General features: G+C 43.2%; 1 protein-coding gene across 1 annotated transcript in view; it reads right to left on the bottom strand.

The window, feature by feature from the left end:
• The window catches only part of mctp1a (multiple C2 domains, transmembrane 1a), a 123505-nt gene that overhangs the window by 11750 nt on the left and 85071 nt on the right, over positions 1-26684 (bottom strand). The window contains 2 exon segments of the mRNA XM_029439876.1: positions 14759-14815; positions 25299-25415. Coding sequence (XP_029295736.1) covers positions 14759-14815; positions 25299-25415 — 174 coding nt within the window.

The raw sequence follows: 26684 nt of genomic DNA, 5'->3' as shown, positions 1-26684 counted from the left end.
ATTTTAAATAGCGTCAAAGATTTGGGGTGGGGAGCCAAATCACCGGATATCCTGCATGAACTGACAGAGTGCTTTCATTCCAGGCAGTAATAAAGATATAAAGTCGGCAGAACAAATCAAAAATGCTCACACAGGAAAATTTGAATATGTGAATAGAGAGGCAGAATTAAACTGAAAGCCGAATGGATACATCAATCTTTGGGCGCTCTTTCTCTCTCTCTGCTGCTGCCAAGACAGCCAGGAAGACCGGGCAGAGCCCTCTTTTGTTCGGCTGGCTGGCACACTGTGATGATGTCACCAGCCGTGACATCATTAACATCCTTATTAAACGTCGTCACCCACCATGAAGAGCTCTTCCTTTTCAACTTTTGATGGTTGAGAACTTGAGAATACTGCGACGAGTGGGGGAAGAAACCACACACTAGGCAGGCAATCTAAAATCTACAATCCCCCCCCCCCCCCCCCCTCTCACTGAAACAAAGTGAAGAATTGAAGAAGTCATGCAACAGTCAACGAGCTGCCTGCTGACTGACTGACAGGCAGGGACAGGATGGATCTGGACAGAATGAGGTGACAGAGAGGGATCGAGAGCCGTTGGCTGAGTGAGGACATCAACACGCGGACTGGTTGCGGCTGGATGTGATTGGTGGGCATGCTTGGGAAGACAAAAGGGGGGCATAACAAGAAGAGGACTATCTGTCGTCAGAAGAAAGTTACAAGTTAGGATGAGCGTCCAGTACACAATATGGCAGTAGGAGACTTTTATTATAAGATCATCCAGTTCCAGTATTTAACCACGCCAGCGTGCAGACAGCTCTAATAGGTATATTCTTGCTGACAATAACTTTTGTTTGTTTGAGGGAAGGGTGAGGGGTTGCTGGTAACCTCTCAGTGGATGAGTTTGTTTTCTCTCTTCCTTATTGAGAGTATTTATTCAACAAATTAACTAAAGATGCCAAAAACTTTCATAGTTCAGGTAAGAACGAATCTGGATTTCATAAATCTTGCAAAAATAAGGCTATTACACAGCTGTTTGAAGAACTTAAGTTAAGTAATGGCAAAATGGAAAGAAAAACGTTTAAGAGAAACTGAAAGATTACGGCACAACCCCACATGGCCACCTAACATTTCCCTTTTGAGAGAGAAACAGCAGGTACAGCAATGGCTGTGTTATTGATGAAGATGGATGGACATAGTTAGATTAGAGAAGTAAAACTCTGCGTTCATCCTCATCAATATACCCGAAGAAGACAGTAACGCAGGCGATGACATGAAACCTCCAGGACCCCGAAAGCCTTTACCATACTTCCCCCTCCTTTAGGCCAGCCCCCCCACCTCACCACAATCCTCCCAGTGAGACCCAAAACAACCACCCACCTCCCACTGCCCCAAAACCCACCCTCATCTTTTAACTATCCATCCAGGATCAGATAATGTGAAAAATGAACCATGGAGCAGACAGGGAGACCACATGGCCTCCCCAGCAAAACCACACAAGACAAATAGATATAATTAGACAGCGTCCCAGGGTTATTTTTCTTCGCAAATATTTTACAAGACTCCCTTTCTTTCTTTCTTTCTTCCTCTCTCTCTCTCTCTCTCTCTCTCTGTCTCTGTCTCTCTCTCTCTGTCTCGCTCTCTATCTATCTCTCTCTGTCTCTCTCTCACTCTCTCTGTCTCTCTCTCTCTCTCTCTCTCTCTCTCTCTCTCTCTGTCTCTGTCTCTCTCTCTCTGTCTCGCTCTCTATCTATCTCTCTCTGTCTCTCTCTCACTCTCTCTGTCTCTCTCTCTCTCTCTCTCTCTCTGTCTCTGTCTCTCTCTCTCTGTCTCTCTCTCTCTGTCTCTGTCTCTCTCTCTCTGTCTCGCTCTCTATCTATCTCTCTCTGTCTCTCTCTCACTCTCTCTGTCTCTCTCTCTCTCTCTCTCTCTCCTCAGTCCTTTCCTCAGAGTCCATCTGTTTTTCATTGCTCTCTCAAACAAATCTCAGAACGCAGGATCTATTGTGCCGGCCTGGGTTAGGCCGAGCCGAGCCGGGCTGGGCCGGGTCAGGCCGTTTTATTTTCGGGAGAGAGTTTGAGGGCCAGGGGAGTGGTGTGAGAGAGCGGGCGGGGGTTGAGAGGATAGATAGAGGTCATCGGAGTATAAACCATTGCCACATGCCCCTCGGACTGCGGTCTGACTCGTATTTCCTGTCTTCAAACATGGCTCGGGGAGGCGGGAGGTAGCAATAACACAGAGGGCCACGGAGAACCTTGTTTTCCCAGCTTCCCCGCACACTGCGCACATATGGAGCCAGGCAACCTGTTCTTATAATGGAACCTAATATGCACACAAACACACACACACACACCCTACAGCTATTAGATAAGCTTGATCTGCACACCTGGTCTTGCTGTGTGACTCTACAAACGATATTATATCCTGAAACAGATTAAACGATGAGGGCTCTTGACTTCAAAAAGCAGTTCCTTTCTCTACTGAGTAAGTTTAATTTATACTGCAATGTCATCACTGATAGAGAGGGAATTGTTACAGAAAGATCAGGAGAGAGACGTGGCATTCACACATCAGAGTCAAGGTTAAAGGACGCTTTCTGTTGACGGTTTTTATTATTTTATTTTTTTTAACAGAAATCTGTGAAATATTTGAAGGGAGCTTTCTAAGACACACAATTACAAGTCCTCAAGAGAGGATCAATCGCTAGTATCATAAGTTAAATCAAGGACTATAGGGCTTTCTGTGTTTTTTATGATGAGGATGAGCAGGGTCTGTGCAGGAGACTCAGGGCCGGTTTCCCCATCTGTCTCTTCCTGTGTCCGTCAGTAAAACTAAGTAGGTTTGTTTGGAGACCTGAAGGCACGGCTAATAAAATTAAATCTGAGCGAGGCCTCTCGCTTAGACTTGGCTACAGTTGCAAGTCATGTTAGTGCTCAAAGTATCCTACAAATCCCTGCAACTCTGACAACAGTATTCTGAAGGATGATGCCGCGTGGCTTGAATCATTCAGACAGACAGTGTAATAAGTCTGCCTAATGAGTTTAGCATCATGCATTTTAATAGACTGCAACTGTAACTGGTTAATCTGCAATGTGTTACACAGACATGTTACAGTCACTGACAGTTCAGTTTGTGTACTACAAATGATCATTACAGTCGGCTGACAGTATTTATTCTTGAGGATATGTTTCTGTCAGGTACACATAGCAGGATGTACAGTACATATACCACTATGTGCAATAGCATTTACTTTAATGCACTTAAGAACTAAAGTGATATGGTGAGATTAATCCTAAAGGTCTATGGATCGCTACAACTACATTTGATACGAACCAAATGTTTCATACAAGGGTGCGAAATGATTACATTCACAGGAGGAGCAGCAACATTAATGAACAGAAAGTATACGCAAGAATATCAAAACCCTTCATAGAATTTAGCTGTGGGTTGACAGAATATATAAGACGAGAGAATAAATAAAGCTTTAATTAATTGTCTGAATGCCCAGAACCATCAGAACTCCACTGATTTGCTCGTGCTCGTGTCTCAAGAATGGATTCTGCAGAGTGTTTATCTCATATAAATACAAAGGAATATTGAGGCCTTTACACACTTCCTTGTCATTATTATTCATTCTCTTTGTTGTTTCCTGTGTGATTGTCTATATCGCCGTCTGAAAAGCATTTGATTTATAATTTACTGTTTAGCGAAGGGTCAGGGCCGCTTAGAAAGTGATGCGAGTTCAGGTTAAAGTCAGAAGAACTGCACACTTCCATGTATAAAATGAAAAACTGCATCTTTTTATCCCGTGAATGAAATGTTTCCGTGTGCAGAAGACATCTTTGACATCAATTAACTCTCATCAGCAAAGTTGTTTTCTGGTGGGAGAAATATTTAGTGAGTTGTCGTGCTTTGTTGGCAGAGAGTTCTTTTAATTGCACGTATGCCGCTTAAAACAAATAAATGTATCTTTTGTGGTTATGTCTAAAGTTTGCATCATTGTTTGGATGTGTGGAGTGCGATATGAAATCTCAGCACAAGCACCCATCAGTTCAGCATTGAGCCACCCGGCGTACGAGTGTGTGGTGCATCATGGGAGTGCTTCCATCAGGGAAGACAGAGGCTCGTTAAAGTGATGCGAGCTGTTTGCATGTGTTAAGGAGAAACAACCCTACACACACACACACACACACACACACACACACACACACACACACACAGGCTAACCACATAGCACTTGCTGGTAAATTGTGGTAAACAAATGTAGTAAACTGCTTGAAACACTTGATTAAATATTTAACAAAGGAAAGATGCACACTGCCTCTGTGTACTCCACTGCTCCATTTCTCTTTCAGGGAGATAGCACCATGCCAGAGTATATATATATATATATATATATATATATATATGCAAAAGTGCAACGTGTGCAGTTGTAAACTTTGCAAAGACAGTTTGTTCTTCACTGACCCAAGGCCTAGAGCTAAACAAGAGAGAGGTCACTGAGGACTTAGCCTATTACGATGGACTCAAATATCTGTCCTATATCTACTGGGTGGAAATAGAGAGAGCCATTTGAGACTGCTTTAACCTCCGATCACATTATTCTCCCTGCTGGGTTATGCCATAAAAATGATAAACCTAACCGTTATAATGCAGCACCATACATCCCATCACGCCACAAAATGAGTCTGAACCACAAGTGGCTGCTGCTCACTGCTGCTGTGCTAAAATTGCACCTGTTTTTCTTTGTTTTTCTTTTTGCCTCTCACTCTGGCAGCACAGTAAAAAATTGAAATGTCATATAAAACGTGACAGGATGCTAATATGTGGCTCCCACAGGGCATCTGAAAGCGTTCTTGTTGATTTTGTAACTGCAGAAGGAGGCGGCATCCCTCCCATTTCCACCCCAGGAAAAAAGGAGGGAAAAAAACATTGAAAAGTTGAGCAAGTAGAGGAATGCTTTAGGGGCGACACAAATTCAATTTCCAAAAGCCTGTGCAAGAATTAGAAATGACAGAATAATAAATAGCGCATACAATTAGCATTTACTGTGTACTTAAAACTTGATGTGTTGCAACCTCTCTGAAAAATCAAATATAGATAAAAGAAAATAAGGTTGTTGTACTCGTGAACATGATATTTGGCTGTGTTTGAATTGTTGTCTTACAAAAATTAAATAAGTATAAACATAATTTAGTGACGAAAGTGCAACATTGTTTACGAGTAAAAGAGGAGGCTGACATTTGCTCATTAGCATCCACTGGTGGCATTCAGTTCAGTCTTATTTAGCTTGGCTCCACGCATGAGTAACAAATCTGAGTCAAAACATTCAAATGGGCAGATGGCCTCGCTCTAAAAGGAAGCAAGAAATAGTATGTATAGTAGGTAGATTGCATCATAGTTTTCTGATTGGTAATCAGCATATTTTAACGGCATAGTGGAATTTCGACATTTCTTAAATGGGACATGTTTGGCACGAGTCAAATGTAGCGTGGCGTGCTTTCCGTCGCTTATGTTGACCACTTAAAACAGTTCAGCTCCTAACACGGAGGCACATTATGTAAGCCAATAACTGCCCTTAAAAATGAAAACTAATGTGTTTCATCTGTGTCTATTCAAAGTATTACCAACTCCACTGGGGAGTGACGAGTCACAGATTTTACCCACTGGGAGTTAAGAGAGGCCCCAAAGGGGGAAAAAAAACTAAAAAACTTGGGAACCCAGTGGCCTAGAAGAACATCTCCCCTCTGTCAGGAAATGACAACAAGATGAGACAAAAGGCCCTGCGACTGGCCTCAGATGCCACCATGCAACCTGGCACCTCGCCAGCGCTACATGAAAGAGGCAGATGTTCCCCCCCCCCCCCTCCTGTTTTTTTTTTTTTTTTGGAAGCTGCGGTTTTAATAAATAATTTATCTCATACAACAACTAATCCATGAGCGAATGTGGGGAATACATCTCTATTTCCCTCCCTCTCTTTTTATCATAAACACATAAATATCTGTTTAACTAGGGTGTTGAGATGTGCTGCACGTCCTCCTGGCCCTCATCAAGCGGCTCGCGCACACAAAGGCCACGTTAAGATGTGAAGGGGCCGTCCCACTCCCATAGGCCCAATGTGAATGTGAGGAGAGTGTGTACGTCTGTGTGTATAGGATGTACACACAGTTTTCTTTGAGAATATCTGTGTGTGCTGAGGGTTGCTCCCACAAAGCCAAAGTCAAACTCCAGTTTAGACTGTCAGATGAAGGTGGACCAGGCAGACATAATGCTCTCTAGTACTAATTAGTCTCTTCACCCGGCCTCGTCCCATAGCGAGGATAAATATACACATACGTAAAAGAGAAGGATAGAGGGAGAGAGAGAAAGGGGGAATAAAAGGAAGAGGTGGTGGTGTTGACTTATTTTCAGTTTGACCTCTGCTTCCTATCCAAACGGGAAAGGTTTCTGGTGTTATAAGTGTGCGCTTGTGTGCGTGTGTCTCTGATGGTGGCAGGAGGTTGTTTGCCACTGATCATCTTTACCCATCTCCCTCTGGGGCCTCTCATCACCTCCACCACACCAGCCACTCCATCAGACTCAAGGTCGGGCCTCACACACACACATAAATGACTACCACCCCACAACTTCTGCGCTTCCCCTTCTCTCGCCTCCTGCTGAACGCCATCGCACCCCCGCCCCACCCGCACCCCCAGCCTGCCTAATTTTTCCTCACTTTGCCTCACCTCTGCTCCTCTGCTCCTGCGCTCTCCTTCCCCTGTCCTTCCCAGGATCATGCCTGGCAGTGTGTGATGAATGGGACAACATTACTCGTGTCCTCTGTTGGCCTGGTTTAGCCGCTCCAGCCCATCTCCCCCCCCCCCATCTGTCTGTCTGTCAGTCTGTCTAAAGGTTTGTCTGTCTCACACACTTGGCTTAAAACATACTGCACAATCTAAACTCTGGATTCATTTGGTTCAACTCATAATCAAAGATGAAGGTACAAATGGGCGTTTACATCTTAAGGTTCAGAATATTAGTAATAAGTTAGAAAAGGATTTCTTTGTGTTGAGACAAGTGAAGGCTTTTCTGATTCTGTAAGGTGGAGTATGTTTCCACAAGAGTTCATTTATATTCAACCAATTAAGATATTAAAATAAATTCATTAAGTAAATCATTACTTACTCTTTGTTCGGGTAAAATTACATCTGATTCATCACCTAGGTCTGTAAAGCTTTTGCTAACTTTGGCGTACCTTTAATCACATATTCATGTTCAGAGAGACGCAGGCAGTAGGAACAGCTGTAACATCCACTGTTTTAAACTTTGTTTCGGAGGGGAAAAAACGACAGAGCGAGAGTGCATCGCTGTGAAGTGAAGGGATCACGTTTTCAAAAAAGTAAATAAAATATGCATCCTCTCTGTGCTCATTACAGATTTATGACTCTTGTTAAAAGAAAAGGTGGCGGCTGCCTTCTTACATGTCTGACTTTCAAATTCAGTCGACACCGCTGTCAAGTGTTGTGCTCCACATTCTGTCCAATGAGAGACTGGGAGGGCTGAGTGTGTGCCATCTTCAACATCCTATTTGGTGAGAGTCTCGAAGAGAGTTACTTTGGGTGGATGAGAGAGCACACAAGAACTCCTCACCTACAGTGCAACGAGTGCTCGTCGGAAGCCTTTGATGCATAGTTCATCAGTCAAAAAGTTCAATTGTTTCAGCCGCTTGTGTGTATGTGATTCAGAACAATAACAGTTGGGGGAGTAGACATTGCTACATTAGGCATAATGAGCATTGGGATTTGCTGCAGCAATATGAAATAGTTTTGCTGTTTCTGTAGCAACTTTTAAGAAAAAGGGCTCACAAGCGCAATTCAAATCCCCCCCCTCCACCGCACACACATGCACACACACACACATACAGTATACACACTCAGGGCTCTGAAACTCATTAGAAAATTAGTTTGTTTGGTGCTTATTATCAGTGAGTTAGGGGTCATAAGGTTTGAAAACAATCATTATTTGTGAGAGGAATGAAATTAGTGCTTTTCAAAAAAATGTATCTAAATGTCTATTTTTTTTTTTAGAGGGGAGGGGGTGAATAAAAAACAAATGCACTACACTACTCTATGAGTGGAATTGTATTCCCTTATGGCCCCTCTCAGTGCACAGATCAAACCCCAAACAGGTAAAAGTTCACTTCAGTCACTCACAATGTCGCCCTTTAGAACGCCATGGTCAAAAGTCCCACCAGCAAAACATAGTTAACACACCGTGGCACCTCGATACAGCTGTCACTTTGCAGTGTTACCGGTCTAAAGTGCTACAGGGAAGTCACACAAAATGACGGGAGCAGCCTACCATGCTGGAGCCCCCATTAGTTCCCCCGTCACCTTAAAAGAGCAGGCAGAGGCGGAGGCCTTGAGCTGGGGTTGGGTTGCGGGCCGAACGTGCAGTGTGTGGGTGTTGATTGAGACGTGGACAAGGGGACAAGTACTGTACACAAACCCCCGACAGGACGGCAGACAGAAGCCGTCGGACAGACGATGAGCTAAATAGGAAACCGGAAGACAGCGACACACACCATCAGGAGTCAGTGCCAGAGCCACACACATGCCAACTTACCACCATCGCTCGCATCCACTCAAAGTGCCAGGAAGCCAAAATATCCTCGAGGATATGGTTTTTATCACGGCTGTCCTCCCAGGGGCCTGGTTTAGGGTCCTTGTGGATAGATTAAAGTGAAATTTTCTCTTTACAACCCAGAGGAATGAAGGTGAAAGGGTTAAAGAAAAAATGTGGATGTTTTACATCTGGGTCTTAAAGTTGATGTTTTGGCCAATATAACTAGGCTGTAGCCTGTAGGTAAGAATAACATTGTTCTCACCAAATGTACTTCAGAGAATGTAAACATATGCACTACACTAAAAAACAGCTATATATTATTGTTCCAGTACTCACCTTTGCATAGACCTCAAAATAAGTGAATTTGATAGTTGGGTTAAAACGGGACTGATTTGACCTGATTTGAAGTACGTACTTCTTTGGGTCCGTTGGACTATTGCAAAGCTTCAAAGGAGCCCCCCCCTTGTGTATAATCTTTACAATGACCGAGTATACTGTAAACCTATGTGTTAACCTATAAGTATACAGTCCAAAACTACAGAGAAAGGCCCACAGTGCAAAAACAACAACATTTCATTTAAATAACAAAAGGCCAGAGTTAAAGTAAAAATGTTAAGAGGATGGCAGAGAGTTGGAGATTGAATGATAAATGAGAGCAAGCAAAAGACAAAGCAAGAGATATGTATCTGAGGGGAATAGAGATAGTGAGAGATGATCCACCTGATGTATGTGTGTGACAAAGAGGAAAAGCAAACAAACAATGCAGTGTATTTTGCATGGAGAGACAATACCCTTCCATGCCTCTTTCACCCTCCTTCTTGTTTTCATTCCTCCCTCTATTAGCAAAACATGATTAAAATGCAGTTCCTACCAGTGTCTCAGCTGAAAAACAAAAAACAAACTGTGAGATTGGAAGAAAAATGAAGCGGAAAAGTCAAAAGCATCTTTTACAGCGTGACGCTTTTCATCTTTCACAGGCGACGAGAAGAAAAGAACACAGACATTCAAACTTTTTTCTCTCCCTCTGCCTCTCTTTCCCATTCTCCTCAGCGGTTGAAAACCCCCCCTGATACCTGAGGACAACCCCGCTGCATCACAAGCTCAATAGCCTCCGCAGAACAACATTTCAGTCACAGCTTTCTTTTCATAGCATTGATATAATTCCCAGTGCTCTCTTTAGTCCAATTACATTATGCCATGTCGCTATCTGAGCGATCGGCACAGTGCCGTGACTGGGACTGAGCGAGGAGTGCCGGGGCTTGGGAAGGTGCCGCAGAGCTTCATGTGCTTATCCGGGAGATAAGTCAGAAAACTTACACTGTTTTTAACCATACTCGCACTGAGATAAAGCGTGCCCCTTATTTAACATTACATGGAGCAGGGAGGCACTCGCTTAATGATACACAGAAGAAGAGACAGTAGCTAAGACAGCGACGGGGAGAGAAAGAGACAGATGGATACAAACAGAGAGATATTATATGTTCAAATCAGAAGCTGAAAATGTCTGTGAAGCCTGCAGGATGAGAACTGGATATGTATGCGGATACTAGCCGTTCCCCAGGACTTATATATATATTTTTCAGAGATATAAACACACACACACACATGTGCACAATTGTGAGTGTGTGTGTACATGTATGTGCATTAGTCATGCCCACAGGGAAAGCAGTAGAGGGCGGAACGGCTGTCTCAGCCCTATAGATGAGAGGGATAAAGAGATACTGTGGAGGAGGAAGATGGCTGCGTGGCAGGAGGGATGAAGAAACAGAGGACCGTGTATTCTCAATATTATATACACAGTGGACTCATCAAGACCTCCGAAGAAAAGAAAACAACAACTTAAAAGCACTCATAAAACCGACGACACCAGACATGTATTCCAACTTGCTGGTCGGGTGGGAATTAGCAGATCAAGACTATTCATTGTGTTATGAATCTTACAGTCCTATATCACTCAAAACTGGATTTTGATCCCATAAGGCATAACTTAAATCAGCTGGTGCCTCAGTTGGTCAAAAACAACGATGACGGTTTGACCCCAGTCTTGGATGGAAACCGATTACATGGCTGATTAATATGGATGCTTTGGGGAATTGGTCAATAAATAAGCACTAAACAAATATCAATGTCAGTATAATTCAGATTTCACCGATCCATGTGTTCAAGCTAATGAATAAAGTCAACTCTATATTTACCATCAAACTCGGTACATGAGGGAGAAAATGAACAAGAAACGGGAGAGATTTTGAAGGTGCATGTGGTATTTCTGTGCGTGTGCGAGCGAGATATAGATAGATAGACATAGAGAGAGAAAGAGAGAGGGAGTGCACCGAGCAGTAAGCCCGTGAGCAGGACATGATTGCAGTGTGTATCTTATCTGTGTCAGGTCCTCCTGAGGCTAGTGGAGCCTAGCTGAGCGGAGCACGAGCGCTTCAGTGACCAGTCAACCGTGTGAGGGTAATCTCCCCACTCCTTCAGTGTGTCTCTCTCTCACTCTCTCTCTCTTTCTCCCTTTTTCCAGTAAGCCCTCCCTCTGGGAGGCAGCTGAGCAACTGCACACACATAGTGAGACGCTCATACAAACACATTTACGAACACACAAACACTCACACCCATGCAAAGCCTGAAGGTGATTGCCTCATGCCAGCTCTGGACAGTGAGCCAACAGGTGAGAGGAGACATCACAGGCTGCATTGCACATTGAAGCCCCTGCAGGCAGTAGCCTGTAAATATAGGAATGCTATCTCACACTGTCCAAGTCTCACAATGTTACTTCAAGCTGTATTGGAAGATACTGAAAATGCCCATAAAGGTTCTAAGCGAAACATTTTATTTTATTTTTTTGTACCAGTAAGACAGATTTAGTCTTGAGGGTGAAGGGATGGTTGAGATGACAAGAAGTAGATAATTGGATGTGAATACTTGTCTATGTCTTTTAAATATTGCAGATCTTTTCATAGCAGAAAATCACAGGTGTTATATTATAATTACTGCTTTTCACTTTTCATCAGTTCCAGGGTCCTGGTATTGTGCATACTGCTCAGTGGTATTGCTTACTGGGCCACTTTGATTGAATGGGTACACCTCTGGTTTACCCGCAAGGACAAATTTCAATTTCTACCATAATAAATGTCCATTACATTCTGGGTGAAACCTTCTAAAGATCATTTTCCAAAATAAATATAATAATTTCCAATAAAAACTACATATCTGATAGTGTTCAGGAAGGTGACGGACAACTACATGGGCGGTAAAATCGATTCCATATCAAAATTAAGATAGTTTCATGCAGAATATATATAATACAGGTTATGTCTAAGCGCATCATGTATCTTGCATCTATGTATGTATTGAATCACTAATGTACTGCAGCTTGCCACTATGTTATAATAGAAAATAGAGGTTAAAAACTGGGCCAGTATACGGCAAACATATTTTATGTGTGTGTAGGCAATAAGAATCAAGCAACATTCCATGTTGAAGGTCAGCACACACACACACACACACACACACACACACACACACACACACACACACACGGTGTGTAGGAGGAGGAGATGAGAGGAAGAAGGAAAAAAAAAAAAGAGTTTGTGTCGAACATTCTTTCACCCTTCTTGTGCCTGTCTGCTTGGCTTTAACAACTGAGCCGTCTCCATCAATTAGTCTAGATGCTGGACTTTCATTGAGATTAAGTGACTAATATCAGTGCTTGCTCACAAGAAAGACACTTTTCACTTCTGCCCAACAATCTGTTAAGTCAAAACACATGTGGTGATCCAAGGCAAAAAGCCTGCAAGGGGTCCTCCATGCAATGAAAAACAGGTGCTCTACTTTTTGGCCATGTAATACCCCATTTAGCCTCTGGAGCAAAGGTTATCCAGCTAATAGCTGCCTTGTGGTGCACTGGGAAGAGCCGTGCACATGGCCGAAGTAAACATCTGGGACGGATTGTACATACTTGCAACATATGCTTCAAGTTCAATTAAAATGAGGCCTTGGCATATTTATTAATCTTTTTTTCCCTCTGCTCTCTCTGTTGCTCGCTCTCTCCCTTTTCCCCTCTCCCCCCTATAGGCCTGTGCCATAAAAGAGGCCTCTTTTGACCCGTCCTTCATACATACTCATACAATCTGTAGCTGTGCCTCATATCTAATGGGAAAGACCTCATACATAGTGTAAAAGACTCATTTGTTAAGCCTTGAAAGTCCATTTGTTCTGCACTTAACCAGGTTGGAGGGAGAGCAAAGGGACAATAGAGAGAGAGAGAGAGAGAGAGAGAGAGAGAGAGAGAGAGAGAGAGAGAGAGAGAGAGAGAGAGAGAGAGAGAGAATGAAAGCAGGGAAAAGGACGATTGACAGAAGGGTAGAAGGAGAGTGGGAGGGGAGAGACATGTAGGCAAAGAAAAAAGAAAAATGCCCTCCTTTCAACTTCCCTACAGCTCAAATGAAATGCTAACAGTTGAGGGGAGCAATAGATCAAAATGTATGAAGCCAGCGTTGGTAAATTGTAGCCTTTGTGGCGGCTGTGCTATCCAGCATCCCAGCCCTGTGTGAGCACAGAGAGCAAGGCCCTCTTATGTGGAATAATCAGTTTGGCACCAAATCTGACAGAGGCCGCAAAAGCTGCTGCTGCACCTCATTTCAATATGAAAGTCCAAAAATGTATTTCATATAATCTGCAGCTTTTCAAATGCCTGTATTTTTATTTTATTTTCCCTGAGAGGAGGTGGGAATGCAATGATGGAGGGCAGACGTAAAGAAGGGGTAAAAAAAAATAGGTTCAAGGTTGCCTGGTGCATATCTTCAGTCAGTGGCCCCCTGTAGATTTAAGCCTTGGAACTTCACAGCCATGAAACTTTGCTTCTGCGTCACTGTGGGAGAGGATGTAATGCTCACGTATCTTTGTGTGCTCATCGCCCAACTGGCTGCCTGGCTGACTGATTGCCTGACTGGAGGGATGACTATTTGACCATCTGCACTATCAATGTGTTTCTTTTAACCCTTTTGTTGCAGGCATGCACTTACGACCCTTCACAATTTGGTGAAGTTGTAGCAAGGCTGCAGTTGCATGAGTAAATTCAGCATACAGTGTCCTCAGGCAAAAAAAAAATCCAGATATCAAATTGCCTGGTCAAAGGCCTTTACAATTACCATTGCAAATTCCTCTACAAAGATTACCAAAGCAGACCATGGAATTTAACACATCTTAGCCTACTAACCTTTAAAGTGCTGGAGTGTGGCTGTAAGGCATCAAGTATCAGCTCAAGTTATTTCAGATTACAGACTGTTCAGTCAAGGTACTTCACTGTTTTCACAGACAACACATTAGGACCTCACTTTAAAGCTTAAAGTTATAATTGTATCCTAGTTTAACACCGGTGGAGTCTCCTCAGACTGGACTATCAAACAGAATATTGTTTTCATTTTAAGTGTGCCTCACCAAAAACCAGACAACACAGTAGGTGTGCCATTTCAATTACCATTCCCAAGTGGAACATTGACAAGGGACTGTATCCGATCCAGTGGCATTTGTTTCAGGAGCTGTTCCTACAGTGTAAACGAGCGGAGGCAGTAAAGCAGCCACCTGTTGTTACCTGATAGGGTCTGGACAAGCCCAGATGCTGTTTTACTGGGACATAAAGGAGCAGTGAATGGACCTAAATAGCTAACTAAGCACTTTATATGGGCGCATGTTCTCATGAAGCAGGGCTGAAGCACAACGTCAGTGACGTGAATTCGACATAGTGTTACATGAAGGGAAGTGTGAGGATAGTGTGCCAAACTGCAGTAACAGACCAAAGCAGAGCACAAGAAGGAAAGGTGAGGAATGTGCCGTGTTTAGAGAGATTATATATATATCTATAGATGGAGATAATATCTCTATCTACAGAGACCAACTTCTCAAAAGGTTGTACAATCTTTGTACATGTGTTTGTGCCATGCCACAGGCAGTGAGAATACCTGAGCAGAGGAGGAGACGGAAGGCAAGACGGAGTCATTTCATTCGTCTGTTTGTGTTTCCGACGTATGAAGCGGTGTCAACCTCTCCTGAGGCAGTGTGCGAGTGTGCGAGTGTGCGAGTGTGCGAGTGTGCTCGAGCGCCTACGTTTGTGTACGTGTTTGTGTGTGACTGCATCCCTGACACACGACATAATTACCTTGTCATCTTTGTCAAAATCCTCATCGTCGTCTTCCAGCAGGTCCTCCACCGCTTGCTGACAGTTGCAACAGAGGGGAAAGAGAAATAAAAATGTTTATGCAACAGCCATAGTACAGATACACATGAGATAACACAGGGTTAACGTCATCAGAACAGCCAAAGAGGCACACTAAAGCTGATTGGTTATGCTTATATCTGGCAAAGAGTTTGTTAATGAGTATGGAAAGCATGCAGATTGCACAACTATTGGATTGGTGTGTGCTAATGTCACAAGCCTCAGATAGGTTTAGAATTGGAATTTAATTTTAGAAACATTCTGTTGTTCAAATGTGTTGACACTTCTGGAAATGTAAGCAAATGCTCCAGCTTTGAATTTCAGCGGGCTGAGGATTAAAGTCTATTCATTCACTCAAATGGCATTGCACAAAAGCATTCAAATCTTAGACCATTCAGCGGGACGAGACGGCAAAACTCTTCTTCTTCTGTTTCTGTTTGGTTTCATCCGACCTCTTTAACCTTTGCACTCGTCTCTCACCTCTACCGCCAGCCTTCCTATCGCTATACATTCATCCATCTATCGCTTCACATCCTCTCACAGAATGATGCTCCGTGAGAAGAAAGCCTGCAGCACAGTGAGCAAGTCACAAAGAACAGCAACTACGTGCTTCACTGGTCCACGACCGATGAAACTGGAGCTGGTGGAGCTCTGTAGCCCCCCCAAAAACCATGATGCATACAGTACAGCACAAAGAAAGAAATGACACACTCACATGCACACAGTCAGAAATACAATGGTCCTTATGGATGCATCGACTGTATGACATAACAAGGGCACAAGATAGTTATGCCTTTTCCTATTCAATTATAGAATTTTCACCTCGTAGAAAAAGAGCGGATGCAGTCCTTCACATACAGCTCAGACCTCAATCTGTGTGTGAAAAGTAAGCAAATGTCTTGGCATGTATGGAAAGCCCTGAACCAACAAGAGCAGCTCGGGCCACTGTGTTTAGTGATACCATATCTAATCAGTGTTTAGCGATACAGTACTTTGAAAATCCACAGATCACCGTTGCATCTCGTATCCACCCTCTTTTCTTTCGATCACACATTAAAGTTACAAGGTCACATTGTTGCTCCCAATTTACATAAATAAACACTAATATCATAAGCCCTACAGCTGCCAACCCAAACATTCATCTACTCTCATTGTTATACTGCGTTCCCAACCCCAACCCCCAAACCTCAAAAAAACCTTTGCCCAGCCTCAACATCCCCACAACCCCCTAACCACCTCCAGAACAGCACAAACTAGTTTGGAGAAATCCAAAAATCATTACTTAACAAGACAATAGCTTTTGTCCTTTTTGTTTTTCATTGGAATAAGGGGGGGAAACTATGTGGCGGCTGACATAAGCCTCTTATGTAAATGCCGCTTCCCACACAAACAAAGAGGAGTTCAGAACAGCAGAGTTGAGAGGGTAGAGTCAATAGTGTGTGTGTGTGTGTGTGTGTGTGTGTGTGTGTGTGTGTGTGTGTGTGTGTGTGTGTGTTTGTGTGTGTGTTCTATCAATAGCTCAGATTCACTGGGGCAAAGTGTTGTTGTGCATGTATGCATGGCACCCCTCATTTTAACTATACAGCAACTGGTTATTCCCAAATTACTGAGACTCCATCAGTGTCTAGACAAATAAGATCGACCTGTTCACAGTTCACAATCTTTTTTTATTGATACAGAATACATTCACCACTACAGTATACAAACAGCAGAGAGGGAGTTCTTGAGCTCAGCCGAGGCAAAAGATGGAGACGTGATACATTCAAATAAAAGCCTTGTGGCAAATCTAAACAAATAAACTATAACTGCTTATAAAGTCATCATGGTTCCTCCCAAATCCTTTCACCCGTGCCAAAATACAAACATAATGGATTTCACCACACATAGGCTTTACTAGGGCACGCCTGGCACACGCTCCAAACTTTAAACAAAGGGAATGAGCATGAGCTAGCTGGAGAAGCATGACCTAGAGAGACAGAGAGAATGATAGAGTCATTTGTCTCCCTCTGCTCTCCGCTCTGCTCTCTCTCCTCTATCGCCTCTGGTTACAGAGAGAAGTCATGTTTCCTGCAATGAGACACAGTGTAAAATTAATAAATAAAAAGACATGGAACATGTCATCTGCCCTGAAGATTGCCACGGCTAAATGTGTGCACTGAAGCTACTGTCTCAGTAAGGGAGGATATAAATTACCTCTCGCTGCAGCCGATGAATTCTAAACATCTTTCCTTCTTTCTCTCCCTCTACCTATTTGTCTCGTTCTTTCGCTCTTTCTAAGACCTGTTTGGTGTATCATATCGTTTGTCTGCTTATCCCCCCATTATCATGTTGTCTGAATTACTATCATTACAGCACAGTGGCATCAAAGCCTTGCTGTCGACAGGATCGTGTAGAGCTCACGTTGCCTGCAGAGCTGCTCCAGTCAATTCAGTATCTACTGAGGTGGAGATTAACATATTCAGACCCATTCAAATGATACAGGGATGAAGCAGGCTACTCTTACAGATTACACTGTGCCCCATAAATACATACAAAGATGGTGATAATATAAAATCCACACAAACAATATAAGTGAGTACAATGACATTGAGAGTTCAAATGGCTGTGAAAGTATGAATACATCTGTTTGGCCTTAGTGGCTTATACCTTTAAAAAAAAAGCAAGATTTGCAAGAATGAAGTTTCCGTTGCATTGGCTCAGATCCCAGCACAAACTCCATCACTCTGACGTTTACCCTCTTACTGTACTTCCAATCAATGCAGAAATACTGCCTGTGAAGAGCGAACCGCTGTCTATTAACATTGAGTGGATGGATGTACTCTGCATGTAGGGATGTTGATCATGTGTAACTGACTTCATTTTTAATAACACTTCAGTCCAAACAACGAAAAACTAAAATCAGAGGTGGTGTAGTATCCTCTTGTTTTGGTCAATGCCTCCTTGCATGCCTCCTCGATTTTGAAACTATGACTCACCTACGTTTTGCATGTTCATGTTAGCTTTAATTTACATTCAGTCTTACCGAGCGAGAGCTTTCTCTTCTCTCTGTGCTGCTACTGTGCCAGATGAAGTGCACGATACGAGCTAAAGATCATGCTGGACGGACTTTGATTTAAGTAAGTATGTGGCAAATAAAAAGGAATCTAAGGTAGAACTAAAAAGCCCAGAGTGTGTTCGGATCTGATGTTCTGCTGCACGGACTGATTGACTGAGATGTGATGAACAAGCTGTGAGGGTGGTGAAAAGGAATAGCAGAAAAAAAGGATTTTCAAGAGCCATCATGTAGAAATGTCTGTAACTTAAGTATTGATTCCCGAGAAGGACATTTGTGTATTCTGCTTTTGCTTCTTTGCACACTGCCAACAGCACAACAGCACCCTTAGAGCAAAGGGTTCATTACTTTGACCTTCTGTTTACTGGATCGTCTAATGACTCTGTAGTGTCATGATGAATATAATAGTAAAGGTGATTCTAAACCCCTGAACATAAATCAGGGCAGCTTTGGTAGCTGTGCAGTATCTGAAGCACGGTGTCTTCAATTTAAATTTGGCCAATCGTTGTTCATGTCCAGTTGTAAACTCTTTACACCCCTATCTCGAGCGACGTTAACTCTGGCTTTGATGTTGGTGGATTAATACGGTTGTACCTTACCTAAGTAATACAACGGGATTATTTAAAACATATGGAAAATATATTCCAAGTCCCAATAAAGAAATGCTATCTAACGAATCAACTAGATATACATGTCCATCTTTGTATAGCTGCACTGCAACAAGAGTTTAAACCTAACTTGACAAGTCAGGGACAAAAAAACTGTACTTCCAGGGAATGGATGCTACTTTCATGGAAGTCTGGATTAGTGAAACAAGTGCCAACACACACTACCTGAAGTAGTAGCCACATCATTTTCACTCCTCTGAAATGCCTATATACTCGCCCCTCTCTCTCTCTCTCTCTGGCCGGGCTGAGTTCCACTATCTCCCCTCCTAACCTTCCCAATGACAGCCGCATTGGGAATTGACGCCGAAGCAGACACCCCGGCGAACATGAAGATATACTTTCTCCTCCTTTTTTCTCCTATTCCTCAATCCCTCCCTCCCTCCATCCTCCTGCTGCTCTTCCTCTTTGATACGTGAGGGGGTTTTAACCTCTCCAGCTGCTGAGGTTTGGCCGATTGGCTGGCTGGGGGATCTCAAGGCCCTACTTGGTATGCACTGTCCATGAGTGTATGTGTATGTGTATGTGTATATGTGTGTGTGTGCGTGTGCATATTGCCTACACCACAGTTTCTGCAGACTGGGGGAGGGCTGTGCGTCTGATAAGGGCTGCTGGTTGAGCCTGGCTGAACCACGCGGGCCCTTCACAAGCTGTCAGAGCCGTGGCCCTCAGAGGGGGGCCCTTCCATCTGCACTGCCCCAGCCAGAGCTCACCCAGCAGGGGGCCAGAGAGGGGTGAGGCCGGGGTGCTACCGGAGCTGGAGGCTGGGGGTGGGGGTGAGAAGGGCAGCTCCATATTCATGAAAGTAACACCAAATCTGTGAGCGTTGGAAAAGATTGAGCTTCGGGATAGTAATGTACATTTCTTATTGCCTATTTGCCGACAAATCAGTAAGTATGTTTAGAGAGGGATTCAGCAGCTAAGAAAGCACAATTCCACATGCTCCAGTGGCATTGTTGAAATAGTGAGTAAACACAGTAAATTAGTCATTGATAAGATGTTTGTCCTTCTCAGTAAGATGATGCTGTATTGTCTTGTTTCTTACACTCGCTCGAGTAAAAAGATGGACTAGAGTAGGTACATACTTGATGTGCAATCTATTGCACACAAACACTCACATCTGTAGGCTTAAGCTCAAGGTTTAAAGTGGAAAAACTCGCAAATAGATAGAGCGGGTGTACTGCGTAGACGAAACAACAAGCGCTGAGGCAGACACCCTGCTGCTGACGTTGTTAGCAAAGAGCACAGACAGTTACAAAGGTTCAGTATGATAAAAGGAGTTCGACAAATGGAGGGAAAGGAAGAGAAAGAGAGACAACATGATGAAAAGAGGGGCTGGGAGGATTCTGCAGTGGCATTCCTGATGCTCCCGATGCTCCCGTCCCGCTTCAAACTATGCCAGTCGCCTGTCTTTCTGCCTGCCATCCTGCCATCCTATCTGCCAGTTTAGCAGAGACAGAGAGGCAGCGAGAGGAGCAGAGATGAGCGCGGTGATGCCGGGGCGGCACGGGGGAAATCAGTGGGGCACAGGCGCTCCCAGTTAAAAGTGACATGACCTTTTGATTTTGTCACCTGTCACCAACTGCCATGTCTGACTCTGCACCGAGGAGTGCCTGCCATCCGCTGCTGTTTTCCTCTGCCTCCGTCTCTCTGTCGCTCCATCTCTCTGAATACCTCTCTGTCTTTTTCTGTCTCCTGCTCCCACTCCATCTCCTTTTCTCGTCCTCCTTTTCTTTCCAGAGTTGCGGTTGTATAGGGAAAAAGTGGATGTGACTTTCTGGAGGAGTTGAGGTATAATAGGCAGCGTTTCCTCTTTTCCTTCCAGCTTTCCTAATATTTACTCCTCTGTTGTGCGTGGCTCTTAATGAGGGCAGATGTCAAGGCACACTGTGTTTAGAGACGCAGAGAAGGTTTTTTTTTTTTTTTTTTTTTTTTTTGAGATGCAAAATCAGGGAGAAAATAGAATAGATAAAAATGGCTTGTTCTAGAAATGATACAATGTTCCAATAAAATCAGACATTATTACCGTCTTGGAAATAAACCAGATTCTTTTTTGCTCTAATGAAAAATGTGCTGCTGTCACACAGAGGGAACAGTAAAGATGAACCTACAATCAAGTACAACTACATGGGTTTAAACAAATACAAAATTACATAATATTATCAATAATTGTATTCTAAATGCAGTCCTATTGGGGAGATTAAACTCCATTTTTGTTTTTATGGAAATTCCAACTAACTCAGGGATGTAGAGTGGGCGGAAAGTTGTCATCTCGATCTGGCAGTTGGAGGCAAGTCAGTGAGTGTGAAGTATCTTCAGGCCATTAGGTCTTCTCCTCTGTAATGGGTTGGTGAATCTAGTGGGTGAATCTATGTAATGATCTGAAGCATGGGATGAAGATGATGGTCCTCCAGTGTGACAAGGCTTAATTGCCCATCATCCTGTGGTAGAAAGAGACATCACCATGTTCCGTATGTGCCCTCTACGACAGCCTGCGCCGAAATTAACACCTTCATAACATCTGGTAAGAGCCTTTCTGGGCCAACAGAACAGCAAGGAAAGACATTCTATTGGGAGGCGTCTTTGCTCCTTAATCTCAACGCGCATCATATACACTCGTGCAAGCAGGCACTCGCATGAATACGACACACTGCTGTGAAAAGAGACACGTGCGTGCACACGCCTTGCAGACTTTTTCTCTTCCAGCAGAGCTGCCTGTCCTCTGGTTGACCGAGCCGAGCCTACTGGCAGCTTCCTTTGCGTCAGGCTTGGGATGGATCTGTGGCACACATCTTTCCAGGTTTCAAAACACGATAGTGATGGAGAGGACAGGGTCATGTGTCATTAGAGTGCTCCTCCATCTCCCAACAATCGGGGAATCCACACCTTCCTCAATGGTACATTTGGAGTTTTGAATGTCAAAGCAGTATCTTACTCGGCGTATATTGAAAAGCATAAACGGTTGTCGTCATTTGTTTGTTTGTTTGCCTCAGTGAGCGTGTTACAGCATGACACACAGGTCGGATAACAGTGTTGAAGAGTCAGGGTTCACAGGTCAGAGTGCTACATGATGAGAGAGGAGGTCGAAGACCTTTCTGCTGCATCGCCTCCTTTAATCGCTGTTCTGAGGATGCTCCGACTGCTTAGCAGGTACTGGTCAAGGTTGGGGCGAGGGTAAGAAGCGCTGATCCGAGATCTGTTTGCTAAGCAGCATGTAACCACACAACATTCAGTGACCCTGAGTGGTGAATTACAGCGTGTAGAGAACACTGTGTTTGTTTATTTGCTATAGACGGGGCTATGGACTGTGGTTGTGGTGTAGAATCAGAGAAGGGTCCTCACATTGAACCCATCGGAGGAAGCAAGGCCCTTCAGTTCATTAGGTAATCTGTACTCAAGCCTATTCTCTCTCTCTCTCTCTCTCTCTCTCCCTCTCTCTCCCTCTCTCTCTCCCTTTCCCTCTCTCTCCCTCTCCCTCTCTCTCCCACCCTTCAGAGTGAGTTCAGCAGAGATTCCTTTGGCATTACCCCAGACTGCTGGAAAACCGCAGCGCTCCGGATGCTGACCCTTGCTCGGCTCAGCACAATGCTTTAATTTGGTGTGTTGTTTTTAAGTAATTAGAAAGCCTTTTTCCCTTGTTTTCTTTTCTATTCTTCTCTGTTCTCTGCCAAGTGTGAGAGGGAAACAGTGAGTCGTCCATGACTTCAGCTTGATAAAGACTCTGAAGAGGAATCCAGGGGACCGGGAGAGGAAGCGGAGAACGCAGACACTGTATGCTCTCGCTTTACCCACTTCCCCCCCTGCACCGCCGCAGATTGGGAAACTCTGTCTGAAAACAAACAGGGATAGGACTCGGGGGATACTTCTATCTGAATGTGTGTTAGAGTGTGTGTGTGTGTGTGTGTATGTGTGCACAGCATTTGCAAACACAAATGCCTGAAAATAATGAATGCTACGTAACTTTAGCTGTACATGTTCAAATTTAACTTAAGATAATAATATCACGACTAAAAGACGCCGAGAGAGAGCGAGAGAGTTGATAATAGAGCGAGGAGAGAGGGTTCACCAATCCTGAGGCAGTGAGATTGCAACGCCAAGACAAGAGAGACGATGATCGTCAGAGAATCTTCTTTGTGTCGCCTGCGCTGCTCTGCACTGTTCTGCACTGTTCTGCACAACTGTCACCGCGGCAAGAAAGGGAGCATTAATGCTGCTAATCTTTGACAATTAATCCCACTTTCATCAAATATATTGTGGCAAAGAACGTCTGAACACACTCATGCATACGCACATTGGTGTATGCATACTTGCACACACACACACCTTTATCTCTATGCATACACACTGTATTTTCCCCACACACACCTGGAGTGACTCACAGCTGTATTTCTACACTTGTGGTTGTGCCTAACTCATGACCTTGAAATTAAAGAACATATCAGACAACATCAGACAGCAGATCAGCACCATAATAACACACATAATATTCAGTATTCATGCATCAGACACACACACACATTCACTTATACTACATATACGCTTACACTGCGTATTTGCCTCTAAATATCTCCCCACCAGCTCCAACCAAACAACTCTAAATACCTTCCACTAGCAGCTCTGACCCTCCATTCCAAACATATCAAGGCTGTAAAAAGTACAGAACACATTCACTTAAAGTCATTCCAGATTGTGCTCATATTAAAGAGGGGAGACATTTAACTGAAAGAAGGTCGGACACGAAACTTTGCTCTCGTGGTTAAACAACATGCCTGGCCTTGGTGATCTATTCAGCCCAGTGTCCCAAGCAGATAAGTCCTTTGAATTCAACCAAACATCCATAAACCGCACAATGAAGATTGGATATATTGAAGCAACCTTCAGGAGGGGAAGAAAGGTCTTTCAGCATGGATTGTAACTGGGCAAAGAAATACCAAAGACTAGCCACGAGACGAGCTTCAAGAAATTAAAGTGAAAAAGTAAATACTGTCGGGGGCAAAGGTTTTAAATGGTACCGCTTCAATCATAAGGAACCTAGGGTAAAGTTGTGATGCTACTGAGACTATCAGGTGTAAAAGGATCCTATACAGTAATGCGTCCATATCTCCTCTGGTCTCGGAGCCGAGGACAACTTTGTAGAACTGAGCAGAACAATATTGTCGTTTTTAAAAAAGGCACTTGCTGTACGAGTATCAACAATATCAACATGTCTTAATGTTCCAACCAATTCCTGAAGTACTTTCGACACAATGGTCCATTTCAAGGAGGAGAGAAAAGCAATTCTGCATGAAGTGGGAGTTACATGCACATACTCATATGTGAAGTGAGTGGCACATTACGAGAATATGTAACCTTTGTTGCCTCGTTTTAATTAGGAAGTGCATGGGAAAAGAATATCATTAGGTCTGGATAAATACAAGCAGCAGGTGGGGGGACAAATCATCATGCCGGGTTTTGTCTTAAGGCATGTGTGGGGGGTTTTTTGTCAAGCAATGTCGCCATCTACAGGCGAAGAAAAGTATCCTCTGAAAGTTAAGTCTGTCATTCACAAATTAAAAATGATTTATTTTGTCCCTGAAACTACCTGCAATTGCAAACCTTTGATTCTTGATTTAACCGACTGTATCCAAGTAAAATACTCTCATTTCCAGTATGTACCACACACACTACTGTATAACCACCAGGTTATTGTCAAGTAACAGACGGCTTTGTATCCGTCTCATAGGGGTTTGTCTTGTGCTGATTTTATTGAACAACTTTTTACATTCACAAATGTGGAAATAGAGGCTTATGAATAGAGAAGCTTAGTTCTGGAGACTTACCAAATGAAGCTGTGTGGTAATTTATGTACAGTTCACATCTAATTCCATTTGTATGTGTAACATTACAATGACACATAGCAATGAGATTTGGTTCATTATAATGACTGAATTGAATATCTCTTCCAAATCCAATCAAACCCAAAGAATCCTTATGAAGAGATAAATACACACATATATAAGGCAAGAGACTGCAAAAAAAAAAAAAAAATTCTGAGGTCTGTTAACTGGTTATTTCCAACTGAGTCTTGGAAAAAGGCACTTATTAAAATTAATCACTTCATTGTTCACGCTCACTCCATAGTCCAGCTCTCTCTCTCGTTTTCACTCTCTACTCCCCAAATGTGCCTGGCCATGATTAAAACATGTCTGTTTCTCCATGACATTGCTTTGACATCATTTAATTGGTATAAGAGATAAAAAATAAATGAATTAAATAAATATACTACCAGGTAAGTAGCGTAACGTAGCTCAAGGTGACAGCCTATTATTTCTCCCTTTTCTTTGCCTCAAAGAAGGCAAAGTGAGAAATGGGAGATTGCACTGAGAATGCAGCTCCTCAAGGGATGGGATTTCTTCTTTTTTTTTCTATCTTAAAAAATTCACCAGAGAGTATTTTTCAAATTTAATTCCAATTTTGCTCAATGTTTGTGCAATTTAATCAAAATGTTTATTTTAAATGAGTTTGTGCAAGACTCATCTTGTTTTTGTTCCTTTAAAAACAAAGTATGAGGCTTTCTCACTCAGCCGTCACATCCTTTACAGCGCAAATATGTATTGTAGGTATTAGGTCGAGTATCAAAGGAATGATATGAATGTAAATGTGATTAATGGCGTAAATAAAACAAGAGTGTGGTGTCCGTGTTTTAACCCTGCATTGTGTGCGGAGGCTTCTACAGTGAAATGAAAGAAAGGCGGAGGGATATCAAGGAAGCTGCGGGGTAACTCACCACGTCTTGCCTGGTATCCTTCCCGGACACTATGAGGACGTAGTTCCAGGCCAAAGGCAGGAGCAAAGCCAGAGGAATCATATAGAGTTCAAAGTTCCACACAACGATGACAAAAAGCTGAAGAGAGAGAAAAAGACAAAACCATCAGCCAAAGAAAAGTGAGAACAAAAAAAAGTGAGAACAGTGTAGGGCTGAGAATGTATACATTCAAGACCCCATATTGACCCTCGTGAGGCAAAGTCCTGAGAACGCACGCCGACCATATGTGCGATTAAAAACGACACGCACTCAAACACATTTATATATGCACAATCATAACCACCATGGAACAAAGCGTAAAAGTGAGACTGCGCTTCAACAAAAGGTACAGGCCTGGTGTCGGTGAGCCTAGGTTCAACACCCTGACCCTCTGGGCTTTCTGGGTCTTCAGCTGAAGAGGAGGACGATGAGGAGGATGAGTACGAGCCGTCAGAGCCTCTTTCCTCCATGCCAATCATCCCAGAGGCTGAGGTCATGTACCGTTTTCAGACGCAGCACGTCAAAGCTGACCCTTCCATACTCAGCCCCAAACCCCTGCATCTGACCCCACACACCCCGCACCCCGAGTCCCTAACCCTGTCACTCCAAGCCCCAATACCCTCACTCCTACCCCAAAAGGCTCTTATGCCCCATCTCTAACCTTCTCTGCACCCATCTGCCAAATCCATAACCTCTATACCTCCCCTCTCATCACCAAACAAGAAAAGTACCATCTGAAAATTAACCTTTCCTAAAACCCTGTATTGTGGTTTTGGCGGGCTCTTTAGCCTCCGACAACAGATTAATACGGTGGTTGGGAGAAGATATATGTGGGAAAAGAATATTGATAATGATGGAAGCTTGTTTTTTTATGACGGCATTGTGTCAATTGTGAGAAAGGATTGTGTTCAATGGTTTCAAAAACGTTTAGCTGGAAGACATTTCGTGGGAATAAAATCTGTCAGAAACAAACGGAACAAAAAAACAAATATTTTCTTATCATTTTAAGCATACAAAGAGTTTTCATTAATAATTGGACTTCACAAGCAATTAGAACAAATGCAGAAAATGCAAACCATGCCCAATACATAATGTTTTCTAGCTAAACATATTTATTAAATTCAAGTGCAAGAAATCTATTATTTCCAAATATGAGTAAAGATTTGAAATGAATTACTCTCGGTATGAAAATGCATCCGTGTTGCAACACTCACTTTTGTTAGGAAACTTTTAAGAGAGGTGAAAGTCAGACCATTACTGTATAAAGCAGATGTATCTGTGTGTGTACCAATTATGATCTATCATGTATGGCTGAACAACATCATCAGCAATCAAATGGTTTTATTTCTATGTATGTGGAAAAGGAAA

The sequence above is a fragment of the Cottoperca gobio genome, chromosome 9 (genome assembly GCF_900634415.1).
Source record: "Cottoperca gobio chromosome 9, fCotGob3.1, whole genome shotgun sequence".
Lineage (NCBI taxonomy): Eukaryota > Metazoa > Chordata > Actinopteri > Perciformes > Bovichtidae > Cottoperca > Cottoperca gobio.
The sequence above is the reverse complement of the archived record's forward strand: the minus strand, read 5'-3'. Positions and strand labels throughout refer to the sequence as shown.